Source organism: Desmodus rotundus, chromosome 6, assembly GCF_022682495.2.
Source record: "Desmodus rotundus isolate HL8 chromosome 6, HLdesRot8A.1, whole genome shotgun sequence".
NCBI classification, from domain to species: Eukaryota; Metazoa; Chordata; class Mammalia; order Chiroptera; family Phyllostomidae; genus Desmodus; species Desmodus rotundus.
In genome coordinates this window covers 42,687,040-42,708,330 of record NC_071392.1, presented here as the reverse complement: position 1 = coordinate 42,708,330, position 21,291 = coordinate 42,687,040, and the positions used below count along the sequence as shown (strand labels likewise).

General features: G+C 36.8%; 1 protein-coding gene across 1 annotated transcript in view; it reads right to left on the bottom strand.

The window, feature by feature from the left end:
* The window catches only part of MAGI2 (membrane associated guanylate kinase, WW and PDZ domain containing 2), a 1,366,741-nt gene that overhangs the window by 961,615 nt on the left and 383,835 nt on the right, over window positions 1–21,291 (bottom strand). The window contains 1 exon segment of the mRNA XM_053926810.1: window positions 3,158–3,274. Within this exon segment, the coding sequence (XP_053782785.1) occupies window positions 3,158–3,274 (117 nt within the window).

Here is a 21,291-nt window from a genome sequence, read left to right as displayed (position 1 = left end):
CACATTCCAGATTACAAGTTTTATCTCATTATGATTTATTCCTTTTCCCTGAAGTTCCATTACATAAAAAATTCTATATAGCCTGAAATCCAATAGTAGGAAGATTCATTTACAATATTCATTTTTAAAAATTAACTTTCATTTTAGAACACCTGGATCCTCTTAAGACTTTTATTCCCCCATAAATTTCACAGTCAGCCACTACACGTCACATGCTTAGGTACAAATTTAACTTTTTAATGAATATCAACCATGCAACTGGATAATCCTCTACAGAAAATAACAAGAGTTGTTTTGAAGGACACTTTTGTCCTTGATTCAATTAGAAAGAACGGTGGCCTGATATCACGAGAGCTTCTCTGTGTGTACGTATGAGCATGTGTGCATACTGGCGCTCACTATGTGCCCAGCAACCCTGCCTCTGTGCCCAAGTCCTGCCTCTGTGCCCAGATACACAGCTTTAAAAATGAGTTTGAAGAATTCAGTTTGACATATGTTCTAGGGAAACAAATGAAATGGCTAAATCCAGTCAACCCTTGCCCATGGTCAGGGAAGAGATTAATGGAATTTTGCATTATCTATGATTAAAGCCCAGTAGAAACACGGACTGTCCACCTTCCTCCCATGTTTAGATCAGAAATCAGCCGGCAGCCAGGCCCAGACTTCTTCAGAAGAGGGCAGAGGAGTCAAGCTGTCCACAACTAGACTGGGTTGAGTGCATGTGTTGTGTGCGAGGGGAGGGAGTGTCAGGATCCCTCACTCCAGAACCCTTTCTTATTCAATAGGCACCAAGGAAATTGAGCCCTAAGACTTGGCTCCTTTCTTCCCGGTTGTAGCTGGTGGTGGTGGTGAGCTGAATCACTCAATTACATCTTTTAGCAACAGTTAGACCACCCTCACATAGTTGCAAGTTGACTACAGTTTCGTTACCAGGGAGTTAATCTGGACTTATTCCTGGTGCCATGAACAGATTAAACAGAGGTATACATATTAATTTATTTGTGTATAAGGGAAGTGACATACTCTTCAGTAATACATTGTCCTTTTATTGTTCTGGGTTCATGAAAACCATGAGAATTTTTTGACAAAAGAGAGTATGTAAAAAATGACACACCATACCCAAGGCCCATAGTGATGCTAAATGTGCTTTTAAGTTTCTAAACAATGGTAGGATTTTTCACACTACTGCCCACTTTTGCTGCACAGTATTTTAAAATATCTAAACATTTCATTAAAAGATACACTGAGTGAAGATAGTAGATTGCTTAGGTCCAACTCAACAGTATAACTGTGATTACAGATAATATAAATCAGAATAATCTGTATCTTAGATTTCTTTTTTTTTAACTTTTATTTTAAGAGCATTGTTAGTGAACAGTGTTATTGGACTTGTCTATTAGGAGTGGTGGCTACAAGTTAAAAAAATCATTGTATGAGTATGGTATTCGTATTCATTGGGTTTCTAATCACCTCCTTTATGGGAGCTATTCAAGGATTTCTAATTGAATTTATGATCTCGTACTGAATCACATCAAGAAACTCTGTGTTTACTTGCATAAGCCTAGTTATTTTATCCTTACATTTATTTTTCCTTCATAGTATTTCTTTGGTACTCTAAAAATATGACTTATTTGAGAAGTTAATTAACTAATACAAAGTGTACTTCTATTATCTTCATATTTAATTAAGACCTATTTATGTCATTGCCTTGGCGAGGACTACAGTATTTCTGAATGTCAGCGTCTTATCTATTTCCCTCAGCTTTAAAACATAATAAAATGCCCGGATTCTTTATTTGGTTTTTCATGTCTTCTTTCTTTCATGTCACAAAAGATAAATTTATATGGCTGCACTGACAACATCACAGCTTTGAAAATGAGTCCACCTGTTACTTTATAAACAGTTCAGTCACTGACTTTAATCCATCTTCTTCTGCACATCGCTCTAATGTCAAACTTACAAATTTAAGAATGTACTTTTCTCAACTTCTAGTTCTAAAGCAAGAGTCCAAAAATCCACGTGACTAACACACACCAGCAGAGGTAGTGTTTGGACTTAGAAGATGTCCATCAGCGTGCATTCTCATTTAGGGATATGTGATAGTGGTGCCCTGGCGTATCTCTGAATGAACGATCGATCGGTGCAGCAATGGCAACAGTCTGCCTTCCTAGACTATGTGCAGGGGAAAGGGGTTGGGTGCTGAGTTATTCATTTAACTTCTCTGTTTGTTTTCAGTATTTCCGCATAAGCATCCGTGATCTATGCATTTTACGTAGTTCTGGTAGTTCTATCCCAGGAATCATATATATATATATGTATTTTATATATATATGTAATATATATATATGATTTCATTTATCCTAGCCAAGTTTTTTTTTTTTTTTAAATATCAACCTTTCAGAGACCATAGCTTTGAGTTTACAAACGTTTGGAGTGGAACTAAAACAAAAGGAATACATACAACACCCTCGGATCAGGGTTTCTGGAGAGACTGAAAAGTGTCTGGAGGTCATGGGATCTACCTTGATGAAACAGATTTTTTTTTTTTGTAACTTTAGGGCAATTCAAGAATTTTTCAAGGCAGGTTCTAGATCTTAGTACCTGTTCATAATCAGGGATTGTGGATTTCTATAGGTATCATATAAGAAATTTGTACCCAACATTCAACACCATTGCTTTCTAAGAGTCACAGGTCATTGAGCTTCACTTTCCGATGCAGAATTTCCTTCTCACCTGTGAGACTCCCCTGCGGCAAACCAGAGATGAGCTGGGAGTTAGTTTCTATGTAGGTTCTATTCACAAAACAGCTATTTCAGTTAATAAATTAAATTTTCATTCTTACCTGTTTCCTGGTGTGGAGTTCTACCCCAAACATGATTCATTATGAATCAGTAACAGCCTGGGCTGGAATTCATATTTCTCAACACTAACTGGAGAAGTAAGTTAGATTTTATAGCTTGAAAATCACAGTTCTCTTCTGGCTATGACATCATTATAAACCACACAACTACCGTTATAAACTTCTGTATTTCAAATCAGTTTTCTGTTCCAAATGCCCACCATAAAAAATCAAAGGAATTTAATTTTTTTAAACAATGGATATATTGCTGAACGTTTATCTGTCGACAGAGAAAATAACATTGCCTGTTGCACTCACATGGCACCGTGCGGAGGTAGAGGTTGTCACGAATGATTTGCTGAAGCTCGTGGTCCACAGAACCCTTCTGAAATCGTAAGTTGAGGTAGTGGCGAAGATCCTTATCAACAATTCCTCCTAGAATAATAAAGTTTCTTAGTAAAGAGTGTTGGAAAATATTTTAAATATGTAATTTAATTCTGTCATAAATATACTCATGAACCTAGTTAAAAGATGCATCATTTCACATTGCTCTTTTGACTCTCTGAAACATTTACTGCCATAATAATAAAATATAACACTTAGTGAGATAATAATTGTCTACCAGGTCTGAGCTCAGTGTTTAACATGCATTCTTTAATTTACTTTTCATTTAGAATGAAGGCAGAAGGCATGTGTTACTCCTGAACGAACACTGAAATGTCATAGTATATTTCATTGAATGGTTAGCAAGATTTTTTTTTTTCACTTTGCATTTTCCCTTTTTTCCAGCTTCTGGCAACCACCCACACTACTGTGCTGTCTCTAGGAATTTGACTACTAGGTATCTCATGTAAATGGAATCATATAATATTTGCCCTTTTGTGATTGGCTTATTTCACTTAGTATGTCTTCAAGGTTTGAAAAGATTTTTGATATTTAAATTACCACGAATTTAGATAAGTATGATGATAAAAGTAGAAAGAAAATTGTGAACCACACAATTAATGTTTTACTCCCTTTATAAAATCAAAGTAATTTCTCTTCTCTATAAAAATGTGCATATGTTTTTAACTAGACATCAAGATTTTAAATAATTTTGGTATTTTTATTTTATTATTATAATTATTATATTATTGTTATAGAAATAATTTTGAGACTATTTGCAATTACAATCTAATGAAAAGTAAGAGAGACCATAAGGTAAGAAAGCTAATACTTTGATTTATCCAATATTAAATTAAAGATAAATATTTAAAGATAATTGTGTTAAAGTATGAAGATTTATCTAAGACTCTTTATATTCCTATACTTGAGAGAATAAATTATAAATCAAAATATCTATAAAATATATGAGTTAGTAAAACCCTTACTTTTCAAAAATATTAGGGTAGTTGAGCTCAGACAAAGAATTAATGACAGAAGAAATAGGAAATCTGTAAAGTCATAAAAGTCATATTCTCTTCAAATCCTTTTGAATCTCAAAATTATAGTTCATCAGTCTATTTGAACCATATGACCATATAAAATAGCATTAGTGGAACATGAGCATATGTGGAACACGAGCACCTTCTACTCAAACAGTAGTTAGTATGTTTGCAAACTGTATGCTGCAATATTTCTGAAGTTTTCAAATCCATTATTTCAGGTGTCTCCTAATTGCTGGTACAATCTCAGGAAGATGCCAGAAAAAAATAGTATTGGAACTGGATTATTAAAGTCCTTACTCTCCAAACAATGTCCCTCATATATTTCAACAGAGTCTTAACCTGTTTTTCCACCCAATGTAATAGCAGAAAATAAATGATATCAAAGGAAAACATATTGCTTATTAGGTGCAAAAAATGTTACATACAGAATGTCTGTATATATAATTTTCCAAATTCAAAACCATTTTCTCAGTAAAGAAGCAGAGCAGTCAGAAATGGAAGTCATTCCAAACCACCAGCACTGACATCAATAACTACCTGTCATTTACATCTTCAAATGCCCTGCATTTCTGTGTGTTGAACTTTTTCTTCCTGTCTAATATGTGGGACATGCCAAGTGATGAGATGCTTTCTGGCAGCCCCAGAATATGCTAACTCTAGAACAACAGATATAGTATTTCCACTAAAAACACCAGAATCATTCACCTCATGTATGTAACATAGATAAGCTCACATGTGTAGTCTAGGATGATTCTTTGTCCTGAAAATATGTATATTATCAGTTTAAAACCATTTCTGCTACTACAATTATACCTCATTTGCCCTCTCAGAATTTATCTATGTAAATAAAACAACCAAAAAGGCTGTCTATTGCTTCAGTGACTTTAATACATTTTCCATATTTTAATCTATTGATATTACTGTGTCAACATCATTTTTTTTCCCTATGGAAGAACCTGCTGAAGCTTCTGAAACTAATATAAAATTTGTCCCATTAATTAAAATGAATTGTCACAAATTATTGCATGTGTTTTGGAAGGAATTTTCCTGCCTCATACTTCACAAATGCTTTATCATCCATAACAATTTATCATAGCATCTTTCGAGTAAGTCAAATTCTTTTACCCACCATCTTTATAATTGCAAAGAATCTGTTGGTTTCCTACCCAATATTCTTTTCTCTATCCTTTCTTTATTAACAACCACAATTCTGTTTCAGGCTCAAACACACTCGGCCCCAGGACATGGAACACAGTGGTGGGAGACAGCTACCCAGTCTAGCCCCCGCTTTCCCAGATGCCCTTCCAGCTTCTCACAGCTATGTTCTGGCCATCGAGACCTAACAGAGAGGGAGGGGATTTCTTTATTCATTGAAGTAAACTTGATATCTGAGATATGTTAGCCATATTCTGACCTTTAAGTGACTTGCACAAGGGAAAACTCCAAAATACTAAGGGTATTATAGTTGAAGTTAGAAACAGCCTGGGACCCTGGTAGTTTTTCTAAGCAGCTAAAATATTATCAGCAACTGCTTACCTTAAGATTTGTTATCATCTGAGAAAAAGTGTATACTCATTTTCTAAAATCATTATGATTTTCTTTCATTTTCAGCTCTACACAATCCCTGTGTGTGTGTGCATGTATAAATGTTTTACATATGTACATATAACATGTACACACATATTTAAAAGAATGTTTTTCCTTAACTGTAAATTTCATTTAGAGAAAAATTAATCAATAAACAGTGGGCAACGGCTGAGCTAAAGCATAGAGCCCGGTCTCAATACTACCTGTATATAAGTTAACATTTTAAAGTAAGCTAAAAAATTAAAAATATATATAAAGAATTCAAAAAATGTTATCTATTGTTAAAATAAATAATTTGCTGCCTTATTACCAAAGTTATAATTTGTGGTCTTATTGTTATGGTTTGTCTTGTGGAATTTATGTTTTGTCACTTGTTGCTGATACCTAGATCTGGTGGCTTAAAGGATGTGTACATTAACCCTCCTGCCAGCACAGCACAGCACTGCCAAGTACACATCAGCTGTTGTGCCACCCCTTCAACAAAATTCAGTGCTTTTACTTACTATTATTTTTAACAGTTGTTGTATTATTTCATTTAATGGTGAAAATTTTATTTTTCTATATTTTACAAAGTAAAACAATAGATTAAAAGATACAACACTTTATCAAATCACATATTTGTCAATCAGAGATCTGGGAAGGATTTGAACCCTATGATTCTACTTCTAAATACCATACGATCTCACCTTTAACTGGAACATAATCAACAGAAGAAAAAAGGAAACAAAATATAACCAGAGACATTGAAGTTAAGAACAATCTAACAATAGCCAGGGGGGAGTGGGGAGGGAACAGTGAGGAGAGGGGATTACAGGAAATACTATAAAGGACACATGGACAAAATCAAGGGGGAGGGTGGAGGTGGGGGGGAGGGGGTTTCGGCTGGGGTGGAAGGATGGGGAGAAAAGGCGCACTACTGTAATTGAATAACAATAAAAATTTTTTAAAAAAAGAACATCTGCCATCTGAGGACTAAACTTCATACTCCAAAACAGTCAAGTCCTTTCTCAGTATGACCAAAAACAAGCTTTCAACCTGATACCAAAGTATAATGTAAGAAGAACCCTTCTCCAATTAGGAGAGAACTTAAACTCTTCATATTGCAAATGAAGAAAACGAAGCTCACTCAAATTACTTGGCATTGGGTTCAAAGTAAAGATGGGGAGAAGTCAGAAGCAGCAGGGACCAATTCCCATGGATTGCTTGGGGAGAAAATTCTACATGTTACCCCTTAAAATGGTGTGCATCTCTACATTTTCAATAGTTTTCATAAATGTCTGTGCTAGAACTGCTCTGTACCCTCCACTATTTAAATGTCCAGACTGAGGAAGCAAAGAAAGAAGATGTGGAGTGGTGGGGGAAATGGAGACAACCATGCCTGAATGACAATAAAATAAAATAAAGGAAAGACGACGTGGCTTGGATTAGATGAACAAATCTTGGCACATTCCTTAAGAAAAATTGTTAGTCTTAGCCTTGTAGCTAAAGCAAGATACTCTTCCTAAGATTGAAGGATAAATATATCAGGCTCTGTAATGTTTGTGCCAAAGATCTGGTTGCTACTGGCTGGCAAGAGAAGCCCTGTCCCTCATTCATGGGGGTGTACAACGGCTCAAACTTTCCCTTCCAACAGCTTATGGAATTGACATGCACTTTATAACTTGACGTAAACTGGGGAAAATAGTTCATTAATAGGGATGGTGCGGGTGTGTAGGAAGATGAGGGTAGAGATTATCAGCAAGCCAAAGTCCGGCTCATTTTTTTCTTTTTTCTTTATTTATTTTTAATATATTTATTGATTATGCTATTACAGTTGTCCCATTTCCCCCCTTCACTCCACTCCATCCCGTCCACCCCCTCTCTCCCACATCCCCCCCTATAGTTCATGTCCATGGGTCATACTTATAAGTTCTTTGGCTTCTACATTTCCTATACTATTCTTACCCTCCCCATGTCTATTTTCTATCTACCATTTATGCTACTTACTCTCTGTACCTTTCCCCCTTCTGTAGGAGCAAAGTCTGGCTCATTTTGATGTCATTTATTCATCCTGTGCTTCAGCCAAATTAGGCTACTTTAACATTCCATTGACCTTGTTTTATTTTTTCAGCTCCTTACCTCAGTTTTTTTTCCATTTATACTCAACAAAATGTTGAAGTGGGCATTGATTTTTTTGTTTGTTTGTTTTGTACACATCTCTCTGCTTTTTCTTGTACTTTCTTCTTTTGATAATAATGCCCAGATTTCCTTTTTTGAGTGGCTGTATCTCTCTCATTCTGTGTATAAATGTGGTTAGACTTTTAACCAATATTCCCTTCCTTCACTTATCCAATTAAAAGAAAAACATTAAACTAGGTGGCTTAAATAACAAATATTTATTTCTTACAGTTCTGGACATTGAGAAATCCAAGATCAAGGAGCTGGCAGATCAGGAGTTCAGTGGGGCACTCTCCCTGGTTTGCAGGCGACCATTTTCTCCTTGTCTCCTCATATGGTTGGAAGAGAAAACCTCTCTCTAGTGTTTCTGCTTGTTAAAGGTACATATCCCATTTGTGAGAGTGCCGCTCTCACGACCTAATTCCTAAAGGCCCCACCTCCTCGTACCATCACACTGGGGGTTAGGGTTCCAGCTACACCCCCAGCAAAAAACTTTTGCAGCAGCCACAAACAGTCCATAACAGTAGGTCTAGTCCTAATAAGGTCTCCACTAGATATAAATTCCTTGTTTCCATTTATACTAATTGCCAAGTATACCTGACAGTTTGGGGATTGTTTTGACAATAAGACAGCCGAATTATTTTATTAGTTAATTACAATTATAGACCACCAGTCAGTTATAGTCCATAAGAAATAAAATCATGGATAATTTCTTTTTGATTATGTTTATTTTTAAAAATTTTCTGAATTGTCCACAAAGCTAAGATTATTGACATGAAATTGATTTCTTACATTGTCTTTGCCAAGTAAGTAACATAATAATCAAGAAAACAGTCTATAAGGAATTAGAAGAAGGGAATGATCTATCCATACGCCTTAACATATGCCCATAAGTGTGCAAATTTATGTATGTAGGCTTATTGGATGGTGGGGATTTAGGGAGACAGATAGTAGAAAAGTACTATGAGCCTATGTTGCTATGTTCCTTTTTCAAAAAGAGTTTCTGCTTGGCTCACCTCAAAAATAGAGAAATAAATCACAGAAAAGTTGATTGATTCTGTTATAATCCACAGTCACTAAAGTGGTGACAGACATATCTAATCCAGTCTGTCAGAGCAGTCTCCATTGCCTTTTTAGGTGGAAAATTGTGTCTTTGGTTTCTGATGATCTAGAGATCCATCTAATTTTTAGGCAGCTGGAGTACTGTACCAAATCACTGGGTGCATTTGATCTATACTAGTCATTACATAAATTATAAGCCAGTAAAATTGTGCTTCCCCTAATAATTTTAATGATAATAATTTTAAACACGAGCACACACATCAGACCAATGGAAACTCATTTCAGATGTCTTGTTTGATTAATTGCTTTTCCATAGCTAGACACATTTAGGTATACGAACATTTGTATTTCTTCCATGTTTTACTCATAATATTAGAGAGTACAGTCAATCCTTTTATCATGCTTTAATATCTTTGCATGTTGTTTTTCTTCAAAATTTTAGTATTATCACATGTTTTGCAATAATAAAAGAGACAACAAACTATATTAAACCATTGTAGATCATTAGGAGATTTAAAACTAGAGAGAATAATTGCTGTTTCAGAGAAAATGACAGAGATAAATGCAAGCATTTGTGATACTCTCCAGTTCATATAGAAAATGTCTTATCATTTTCTTTCCCCTACTATTGCACAGATGGTATATTATTATTCAGTTTCATTTTTCATTGTTAGCCTTGATCTCAAAGTAAAAGTTAAAGTTATTCTTATAGGCTCCCATGGAGAAGGGAAAATGGGTACTTGCTATATGCCTGGCATTATCTGAAACTTTAGAATCAAGAAATGTAAATAATGGACACATGGCTGAAAACAACTCAACTACATTTTCTAAGTCTCTAGATTAAGAGAGCGGTCCCCTAACCTTTTTGGCACAAGGGTCAGTTTCGCGGAAGACTGTTTTTCCATGGACCAGGCAAGGGGGAGATGGTTTCAGGATGAATCAAGCACGTTGCATTTATTGTGAATTTTATTTCTGTTATTATTATATTGTAATATATAATGAAACAATTATACAACTCACCATAGTGCAGAATTAGTGGGAGCCCTGAGCTTGTTTCCTGCAATGAGAGGGTCCCATCTGGGGGTGTTGGGAGACAGTGATGCCCGAAGTGTGTTGCTTATATCCAGTAATCTCACTTTGGTTGCTGTCGCTGCAGAAAACCCTGCTTCACAAAGATAGGATGTTGGAAATGGAAGCAGGCCTTTCACTACTTCTGTGGCAATTTCAGGATATTCCACCTGGACTTTAACCAAGAACGTATGGAGATTTGAAGTTTCTCAAACATACTTTTAAGGCCACTGTCATTTGCAGTCTCAAGCAGTTGATCCTCTTCCAGCACGGACAAAGTCAATTCACCCGGCTTATTCATGAATGGGTTGTGGATCCATTTCTTCCCAGTTAGGGGTCTTTGTGGTTTGGAAGTAATGCTCAAACTCTTTTGGAAGCTGAGATAGGTGATCATGCACCAGCTGGGAGAAAGAAGGCCCCGGCTTAGTCTTTTTAAAAAGCTCTGCTAATGTTTGAAAGATGTCAAGAATCTCAATGTTCATTCATCAACTCCAAATTCCAGTTTGGCTTTGAATGTAGCCCCTTTATATGTTGCAATGAATCTGTAATTTAAGTAGGAATCTTGGTATTTTATTTTAAATGAAGCTTTCTTTTTGTTGGCAGTCTTAGAGTCTTCTGCTGTCTCATCATTGAGTTTCTCTCCCCTTCAAAGAAGCTCTTCAATAATGTTTGCTTTTTACTTATTTTGGCTAGGGTTAGTTTGTGGGTTTATGAGAACTGTGACTGAGATAAGTGCACAATGGGGGAAAAGGGGCAAGGACTGAAGTGGTGGATAAAATAATGAGTGGGCCATGTGCAGACTAAAATAAGCACCAGATTCTCACTAAAGCCTGCCACCAGATGCAGCTTAATTGTCATTTGTCACTCACTGATAAAGATTTGATAGGAGTCTGCAAGCAGTTGAATTATTATGGTCTCTGTGCAGTCAAACCTCTCTGCTCATGATAATCTGTATTTGCAGCCACTCCTCAGTCTAGCATCACTGCCTCATCTCCACCTCAGACCATCAGGCATTAGATTCTCATAAGGATTGCGCAACCTAGATCCCTCAAATGTGCAACTCACAGTAGGGTTCACATTCCTAAGAGAGTCTAATGCTGCATCTAATCTGATAGGAGGTGGAGCTCAGGCAGTAATGGCAGCGAAGGTGAACCTCTATAAACACAGATGAACCTTTGCTCAGGCGCTCACCATTCACCTCCTGCTATACATCCTGGTTTCTAATAGGCCACAGATCAATCCCTGTACAAAGGTTGGGGATCCCTGCTCTAGATGGCTAATTCAGTCTGGGAATAGGGTATTGTTTGTTAATTTCTTTGACTCACCTAACTCCTAAGCATTAGATGACCTTCGTAAAAAGCAGTATGTCACAACAAAGTCAGCATAACAAAAGAAAAAATATGTGGCTAAAAAGGAATCAGATGCAATTTAATCCATTTCTTAAAAACCTGAGTATATACTGTATATACCAGTACGAGTTCAAAAGGGAAAAAGGAAACAAACCATTAGAATAGTTATGAATGATTGAAAATCATCGATGGTAAATAAACATTAAAATTTTAAGGTTTCTGCAAAAAATTACGAAGGTCAAAGAATAAAACTATTGGTCAACACATCTACATAATTCAGCAGGAATTTATTTTTTACTTAGAAAATTGGTTTATTGCTTTTTAAAGTGTATTCCAAAGTTTAAGCCTAAATTTAAAAAATTGCAGTGATAAAAATATTATAATTGTTATTTTTGGAAAATCTAATTTAAGAATTTAGTTGCATTGATTTTTAAAAAAGCAAAAAAAATTCTGGGAATATATCTGAAGAAACATAAAACACTAACTCAAAAGAATATATGAGCAAATGAGTGGATCAAAAAATTATGGTACATTTACACAATGGAATTCTACGCAGCAGAGAGAAAGAAGGAGCTTATACCCTTCGCAATGGCATGGATGGAACTGGAGAGCATTATGCTAAGTGAAATAAGCCAGGCGGTGAGGGACAAATACCATATGATCTCACCTTTGACTGGAACATAATCAACAAAAGAAAAAAGCAAACAAAATATAACCAGAGACATTGAAATTAAGAACATTGTAACAATAGCCATAGGGGAGTGGGGAGGGGAGAGTGGGGAGAGGGGTCTATAGGAGCTACTATAAAGGACACAAGGACAAAATCAAGGGGGAGTGTAGAGGTGAGGGAGGGAGGTGGGACTGGCTGGGGTGGGGTGGAGGGAAGGGGAGAAAATGCAGACAATTGTAACTGAATAAAAATAAATAAATTAATTAAAAAATATATATATGAGGGAGACCCCCCAAAATAGAATTTATCTATACAAAAATTGTGTATTTAGCCCTGGCTGGTGTGACTCAGTGAACTGAGTGCCAGCCTGTGAACCCAAGAGTTGCTGGTTTGATTCCCAGTCAGGGCACATGCCTAGGTTGCAGGCCTGGTCCCTAGTAGGGGGCACGTGAGAGGCAACCACACATTGGTGTTTTTCTCCCTCTCTTTCTCCCTCCCTTCTCCTCTCTCTAAAAATAAATAAATAGAATCTTTAAAAAATTGTGTATTTATTCTTACTTGTTTAAATTTCACTTTAAAAGTACTCTCCATTTGATGCAACACACATATCAAGACTGTTTTTCTACTGCTCAAAACAGTTTTTGAACTCATTGATTTTGATGCCTTTTAGTGCTTCTGCCTTTTTTTGTTTCACCTCCTCCACATTGGAAAAAGTTTCCCTTTGAAGCCTTTTTTCATCAGGGGAAACAAAAAAATATCACTTGGGGTGAGATCAGGTGCATAGGGAGGGTGGGGCATGAGGTCATGCCCTTTTTGGTCAAAAAGAGCTGAATACTCAGTGCAGTGTGGGCAGGTACACTTGTAAACCACCCATCATGAAATGGGTAAATGCATTGAAAGAGTCTTCAAAAAAAATATATTGAAGCCAAGCACAGCCTCTCACAACAATGCCAGCTGGTGCACTGATACAGTTGGGTTCCTAGAACACTCACCTAGCAGGGAAATCCTATACTACAAGGGGCCTTCCCTCTAGAAAATAATTTCAGGATTTTTTTCATACTCCCTCATATGCACCCTTTTGTTTATTACAATATTACTTACAATAGCCAAGATTTGGAAGCAGCCTAAGTTTCCATCAGTAGATGAAAGGATAAAATGCTGTGGTACATTTACACAACAAAATACTACTTGGCTGTTAAAAAAAAAGAAAACCTTACCTTTGTGATCACGTGGATAAACCTGAACAACATTATAAAGCTTATAAAGTGAAATAAGCCAGTCAAAGAAAGACAAGTAGCAAAGGATTTCACTCATATGTGGAATCTAATGAGCAAAATGAACTAACAAGCAAAATAGTGACAGACACAGAGAGTAGACTGACAGCTGTCGAAGGCATGGGGGAGCTGTGTGGGAGGTTAGAGGGACTGAGCAAAAAAGAGAAAAAACTCATGGACACAGACTACAGTGCGGTGAGTGCCAGGGAGGAGTGGGGTGGAGGGAGGTGGAGGAGGTTATGGATGGGATAAATGGTGATAGAAGGAGACCTGACTTGGGGTGGTGAACACAAGATAGAGTGTACGGAGGATGTGTTGTAGAATTGTGGACCTGAAAACTGTATAATTTTGTTGACCAGTTTCACCTCAATAAATTAAAGGGAAAAATAAGAAATATGAAAAATAAATTAAAAATTAAAAAGCATAAAATAACCTGCACATACTAGGTATGCCTTAAACACATTCATTTATAAAACTAAAAGTGAGCATATTTAAACAATAAATATTCAAGCTTATTTCATTTTATGTTAACAAGCTACTATGCCCAAATCAACAAAAAACTATAACTTAAAAGAGGTGATGTTTATTATGAATAAAATTGGTGGGGATCAGCAGGGTTAGTTTTGTAAACTGTTGCATTCTTTTGTGTTTTGAGAAGTATAGAAAAAGGTCAGTCCTCTCATTTTAGTTTTTGCTAACCTGTTTCAACTTAAAAGTACTAAATGCGCTGGTACAATAGTTGGTCTGCTCCAAACAAAATGAATTCATTCTGAAAAGTATCATAACAAAGGCCATGTCATCCAAATACACACAGACACAAAAAACCCACTGCTTGATTTTTGAGCCCATTTTACAATGATAATACAAAACCATCCCCTAAAATTTTGAATCAAAAAAGAGACTAATGCATCTTCTAAAGGCTGAGTCACAATTAATCAGTAGTCATGAAGTTATAACAATTCCAGGCACATGATTTTGAACTGCTACAGGCTGACTTAAAATAATAAGACATGTTTCCAAATATAGATTTGGAATATAGGATTTTTTTCCACAAAAATAATATGGCATGTTCTAATTTTATCTTCGGTTCACCTATTATAAGTTTTAAAAAATTCATTAGGCACCTGAAATAAACATTATTCATGGTATGTTAGAAATACAAGTTGTTTTATGTTGCCACATATAATCATGCTTCCTGGGAGGTGAGAGCAGGAGGATGATGGCTAAATTTCCAAATTAAGCTGACAGGCTCTAAAAACTAAAAACCCTTCTTGCACAAGGTACAATGCTAGATCCAAGACCCTAGTGGCGAATCTTGCTGATATTGTCAAAGATTCCTCAGGGAAAGTGTGCGTTAGAAGTGGATAGAGGAGGAACAGCCAGTTGGGAGGATGAATTCTCCATGCTCTTGCACAATGTAAAGAGCTATGGGACAATGAACGTCCTGCTAATCTATCTCCTTACAGTTGTGCTCAGCCCAAACTCTCTTTTGTCTTTGGATATGCTTAGCCGGTAATGAATTCTGAGATCTTGGCTGCTTCAGTTTGTACTGCTATTATTCATTTGGTCTGATTTCACTATAAAACGGGATCTAATCTCTTTCCTTATTTGCCATTTTAGAAGCAAAACCAAAATCATTTTGAAATTTCCTTGGCATTATTACTAATACTTTATTATTCATAAAATTACCGCTGAAATATGAAGTACATTTCCCCACAAAAATCTGTAAGCCCTCTGTCCCTTTACCTACACCATCCCTGCCCAATACATAGGACGTATAGTACAGACAAAACAAAGGCTGGGGATAATAGTGGAAATTCAAAGTTTACAAAACATAGATGGTATCTTCAGATATCAGAAGAAATCTAGGTTCATATAACTCAGACACATCAGCCAAGGAGTAGGATGTGTGTTTGTGTGCAGGCATGCATTGGTGCATGTGTTAGCTTAGAAGTGGGTGGGCAATGAGAAGTAAGAAAATAGCTGTTTGAGGTTATGAGGGTGATGGTGGAGGCAGCACACAGGGTCTCCTCATCGTTCTTGTTCACCTAAGTTTTACTGTTCTGATCCCTGAAAAATAAGGCCCTGATCTGACTCAGGAGAGAAATAAGAAAGAAAAACTTGGTTTGAGAGGCTGAACCCTTTGAATGACTGAGATTGCAGTGGAAAGGGAAAGGATAGGAAAAAAACATTCAAGCGCTGGAACCTGGAGGAGAAAGTTGTACTGCTGCCAAGTGGCCAAGTGTGATGTGCCCCCACGTGGCTGGAAGAGAAGGGAAGAATGTGGATCAAACTGGTTTGTTTGTCAAGGACTGTGAAAGTGACTTGTATTACAACGGACTTTCGCTGAATTAGAAAACTACTTCCTTCAACTATAGTTTAGGGGCTATTTATATACTTACCAGATATAGTGCTATAAATTAGTAAATTCAATTATCCATATCCAAATGATATCAATTAAAATTTCCTAAAAATCCACTTTAGACATCTGAGGCTGTATTGCCTCTAGAAATATAGGGAAGACTTAGCCAGGAATGGGAAAGAAGTCTACATAATGAACTGAAGGCATTCTCAGTTTCCTTTTGCCTCACGATTACATAAAAACCATGAGACAGAGTTATAAACTGATAAAAGGGTATTTACAGGTAGCCATCTTAAAAAATCCTGGCTCATTCCTTAAACTGCTTGCAGTGAAAACCTACAGAAAATGTCTCTTTGAGGTAAACTTCCATTTTTATTGAACCATTACTACTTGTTTTTAACAACAAATTTTTATGAAAATGCCATTTGATTATTTACCTAAGAATATATTTTGCAATGAAGAAAAAAATTATAGGCTATAATCTTCATTGGAAGTGAATTTTTACTGCTTTTAGGTAGAGGGTAACAGCAGAAAGAATAAGAAGAAAAATCTACAAGAGGGGAGGAAATGTATACATATATACACACACATGCAAGGTCTGTCCGGAAAAAAGTCCAGCCATTGTTACTGTAAGGATAACAGTTTGAGTGGCATGGATGTAACCTGGCAGCCAAGGAGCATGGACTGGAATGTACATGTGTGAACAGTGATGACTTCACTGTACCAGTCAGTGGGGGCGATAGACACCATTGAGTGAGCGTGTGTACTGTGTGGCCATCACATGCAAAATGACTGAGCGAGTAGCGCAATGAATGTGCATCAAAATTTGTGTTAAGCTTGAACATTCCTCCACAGAAATTATTTGGATGATTCAGAAAGCAGCAGTTATGGGAAACTGGTGATTGGTAGCTTCATCATGACAATGTGCCCACTCATGCATCACGACTCATGCAGTTTTTTGGTAAACAATTAAATCACCCTGGTGACTCAGCCCCCCTGCAGCCCAGATTTGGCAACCTGTAACTTCTGGCCTTTCCTAAAACTAAAATAACCTTTGAAAGGAAGGAGATTTCAGATTGCAATTGAGATTCAGGAAAATAAGACTGGACTGTTTTTTTTTTTAAATTTGGGTCTTCTTTCTCTCTCTTTTTATTTATTTATTTTTTGTCGAGTCTGGTTAAAGGTTTGTCAACCTTGTTTATCTTTTCAAAGATTCAGCTCTTGGTTTCATTGATCTTTTGTATTTTTAAATGTATTTTATTGATTATGCTATTACAGTCATCCCTGTTTTCTCCCTTTGCTTCACCTCCACCTGGAACCCCCCTCCCTCCAGCATTCCCCTACCTAAGTTCATGTCTATGGGTCGTGCATATAAGTTCTTTGGCTTCTCCATTTCCTACTATTCTTAACATCTTCCTATTTTGTACCTACCAATTATGCTTCATAAGCCCTGGACCTTTTCCCCCATTCTCCCTCTTCTCCCTCCCAGCTGATAACCCTCCAAATGATTTCCTTATCTATAATTCTGTTCCTGTTCTAGTTGCTTGCTTAGTTTGTTTTTTTAGATTTGGTTGTTAATAGTTACGAATTTGTTGCCATTTTAATGTTCATAGTTTTGATCTTCTTCATTTTCTTAAATAAGTCCCTTTAACATTTCATGTAATAATGGCTTGGTGATGATGAGCTCCTTTAGTTTTACCTTGCTTAGGAAGCACTTTATCTGCCCTTCCATTCTAAATGATAGGTTTGCTGGATAGAGTGATCTAGGTGGTAAGTCCTTGTTTTCATCACTTTGAATACTTCTTGCCAGTCCCTTCTTGCCTGAAAAGTTCCTTTTGAGAAATCAGCTGATAGTCTTGTGGGAACTCCTTTGTAGGTAACTCTCTTCTTTTTTTCTTGCTGCTTTTAAGATTCTCTCTTTGTCTTTAACCTTTGGTATTTTAATTATGCAGTATCTTTGTATGGTCCTCTTTGGGTCCAACTTGTTTGGGACTTTGTGCTTTCTGGACTTGTGTGTCTATTTCTTTCACTAAATTAGGGAAGTTTTCTTTTATTATTTTTTCAAATAAGTTTTCAGTGTCTTGCTCTTCCTCTTCTCCTCTGGCACCCCTAAGATTTGGATATTTGTGCATTTGGAGATGTCCCAGAGGTTTCTTATCCTTGTTTATTTTTAATTCTTTTTCTTCTTCCTGTTCTCATTGAATGTTTATTTCTTCCTTATGTTCCAAATTGTTGATTTGAATCCTGGCTTCCTTCCTTTCCCTGTTGGTTCCCTGTAGATTTTTCATTTCACTTAGTGTAACCTTCATTTCTTCCTTTATGTTGTTGCTGTACTCAGTGAGTTTTTTGAGCATCTTGATCAGCAGTGTCTTGAACTGTGCATCTGATAGGCTGGTTATCTCTGTTTCATTTAGTTTATTTTCTGAGGTTTTGTTCTGTTCTTTCATTTGGGCCATATTTCTTTGTCCTTAGTTTGGCAGTCTCCCTGGGTTTATTTCTGTGTATTAGAGCTGCTTTGACTCCCTGTCTTAGTAGCGTGACCTACTGGAGAAAGGACACCTGAAAATTGTGTGGGCCAGAGCCTTAGGTAATAACTGCCAGGGCAAGACAACTCCCTTCACTGCTTTGTGGCTTTATGTTGGAGGAGGGCTCAGAGAGCATCAGTGCTGCTTCCTGGCTTCTGGAGGCTTGCCCAGCACTTGCCCCATTTTCAGTCACTTCACCCACTCCCTGTATACTACTGGTGCCCTTCCAGCTGTTGCCTTGGTGTTGAATCCCAGAGGGGGTGGGTTTGCATATGTTCTAAGACTGTGTGGGCCCTTTATGCAGAGTCTCCTGAAAATCAGGCAGTTTCTTCTGCTGTCTCAACCCCCACTGGATTTTACAGCCAGATGTTATGGGGGTTTATCTTCCCAGTGCTGGAATCCTGAGCTGTGAGGTTTGGCCTGGGGCTAAGGTTGCTTGCCCCCAAGGCATCCCTCCCAATTTTTATCCACCACATGTGAATGTGGGACTACCCATTTCACTGCTACCATCGCCTCTCTGTGCCACACTTCTCTGACCCCTCTCCATGTCTCCACCTTCTTACCCATCTGGATAAAGGCGACTTCTTTAAATCCTTCCTTGTCAGACTTCCATACAGTTTGATTTCTGAAAGTTTTAGGTGTTACTTTGTTTTTTGAGGTTTAGTTGTAATTCTCTCTGTGTTTAGGTGAGAAGGCAAAGCATGTCTACCTACACCTCTACGTTGACTGGAAGTCTTGTGTTTTTTAAAAATACTCTATGTCATTTATTTCCAGTCTAAACTTTATTATTTCCTTCCTTGTACTTACACTGGGCTTTGTTTGTTGTTGTTTTTCTGGTTCTTTTAGGTACAAGATCAGATTGTTTATTTGAGATTTTCTTTCGTCTTGAGATAGGCCTGTATGAATTTCCCAGTCAGGACTGCTGTTGCATAGATTGTGGTTTGCTGTGTGTTCATTTCACTTGTTTCTAAGTAGCTTTACATTTATTTATTGATCTTATTCTTAACCCATTCATTTTTTAAGACCACGTTCTCTCGAACATGTGTTTGCGAGTTTCTCAGTTTTATTTTTTCTTTTGAAGATTTATAGTTTCATAGCATTATGGTCAGAGACGATGCATGATATGATTTCAAACTTCTCAAATAAAACAGTGTCCTAATGTGACCTGCGCTAGAAAAATGTTCCATTTGCACTTGAACAGAATGTGTATTCTACTGCCTTGGGGTGGAATGTTCTGAAGATATCAGTTAAATATACCTGATCTAGTGTCATTTAAGGTCCCTGTTTCCTTGTTGATTTTTTGCCTGGAAGATCTATCTATTGATGTCAATGGGGTGTTAAAATCCCATACTATTATCGTATTACTGTCGATGTCTCCCTCATGGTCATCAAGATTTGCTTTATATATTTAGGTGCTCCTATGTTGGGCGCAAAAATGTTTACAAGCGTTATATCTTCTTGTTGGCTTTCTCCCTTTATCATTATGTAGTGTCTCTTGTCTCTTGCTATAGCCTTTGTCCGAAATCTATTTTGCATGGTATAAGTATTGCATCACAGCTTTTTTGTTTGTTTGTTTCCATTTGCATGGAATATTTTTCCATCACTTCACTTTCACTCTGTGTGCATCTTCTGTTCTGAGACGGGTCTCTTGTAGACAGCAAATATATGGGTCATGCTTTCTTATCCACTCAATACCCTGTGTCTTTTGACTTGGAGCATTTAATCCATTAATTTTTAAAGTTATTATTGACAGGTACTTATTTATTGCCATTTTATTCTTTATACCTATGTTCCTCTCCATATATAGTTTTTTTTTCCCCCTTTCCTCTTAAAGCAGACTGTTTAACATTTCTTTCAGTACTGGTTTGGTGGTAATAAACTCCTTTAGCATTATTTTTTGTCTGGGAAGCTCTTTATTTTGCCTTCAATTTTAATGATAGCATCACTGGATAGAGCAGTCTTCATTGTAGATTTTTTTCATCACTTTAAATATTTCATACCCACCCCTTCTGGCCTGAAGTGTTTCTGTTGAGAAATCAGCTGATAGCCTTTTCAGAGCTCCTTTGGAGATAATTAGCTCTGTCTCCTGTTCTGCTTTTTAGATTCTCTCTTTGTCTTTAACCTTTGGTATTTTAATTGTGATGTGACTTAGTTTAATCTTGACTGGGACTCTGGCTTTCTGAACTTGTGTTCCTTTTTCATTCTCCTGGTTATGGAAATTTTCTGCCATTATTTCTTCATATACATTTTTTATTCCTTGCTCACTCTCTTTTCCTTCTGGTACCCCCATGATGCAAATACGCAAATGTTGTTATGCTTGTTGTTGTCCCAGAGGTCCCTCAGACTCCCTTTTTCATTCTGATTCCCTTTTCTGTTTAGTTGTTCTGCTTGGGTGCTTACTGTTATCTTGTCCTCTAATTTGACCCTCTGTTCCATCTAACCTCCTGCTGATTCTTTCCAGCATATTTTTCATTTCAGATATTGTTTTCTGCATTTCTGACTGGTTCTTTTTATGGTTTGTATGTCTTTTTTCAGTGCTTATTCTCTCTTTGTTTATATTCTCCCTGAGATCATCCATTCTTCCCCTGAGGTCCTTGAGTGTCCTTATAACCATTGTTTTAAACTTTGCATCTGGTATCTTGGTTGCTTTCATTTTATTTAATTATTTTTGCAGTGATGTATCTCATTCTTTCATTTAGTGCATATTTCTTTGTCTCCCTTTCTTGGTTGTCTTTTTGTGTTTGTCTATGTATATTAGCTAGATCTACTATAGTTCCCAAGCTTGTTATGAGAGATCTCTGATGTAGGTGCTTGTTGGTCTTAGTGGTACAGTCTTCTAGATCACCTGAACTAGATGTTCCAGAAGTGATTCTTGTGTGGGTTATATGCTCTCTCCCATTGTAGTTTAGTCTTGAATGCCATTGGTCCATTCTTTGGTAGCATTAACCTTCAGACTGGCTGACTAAACCTC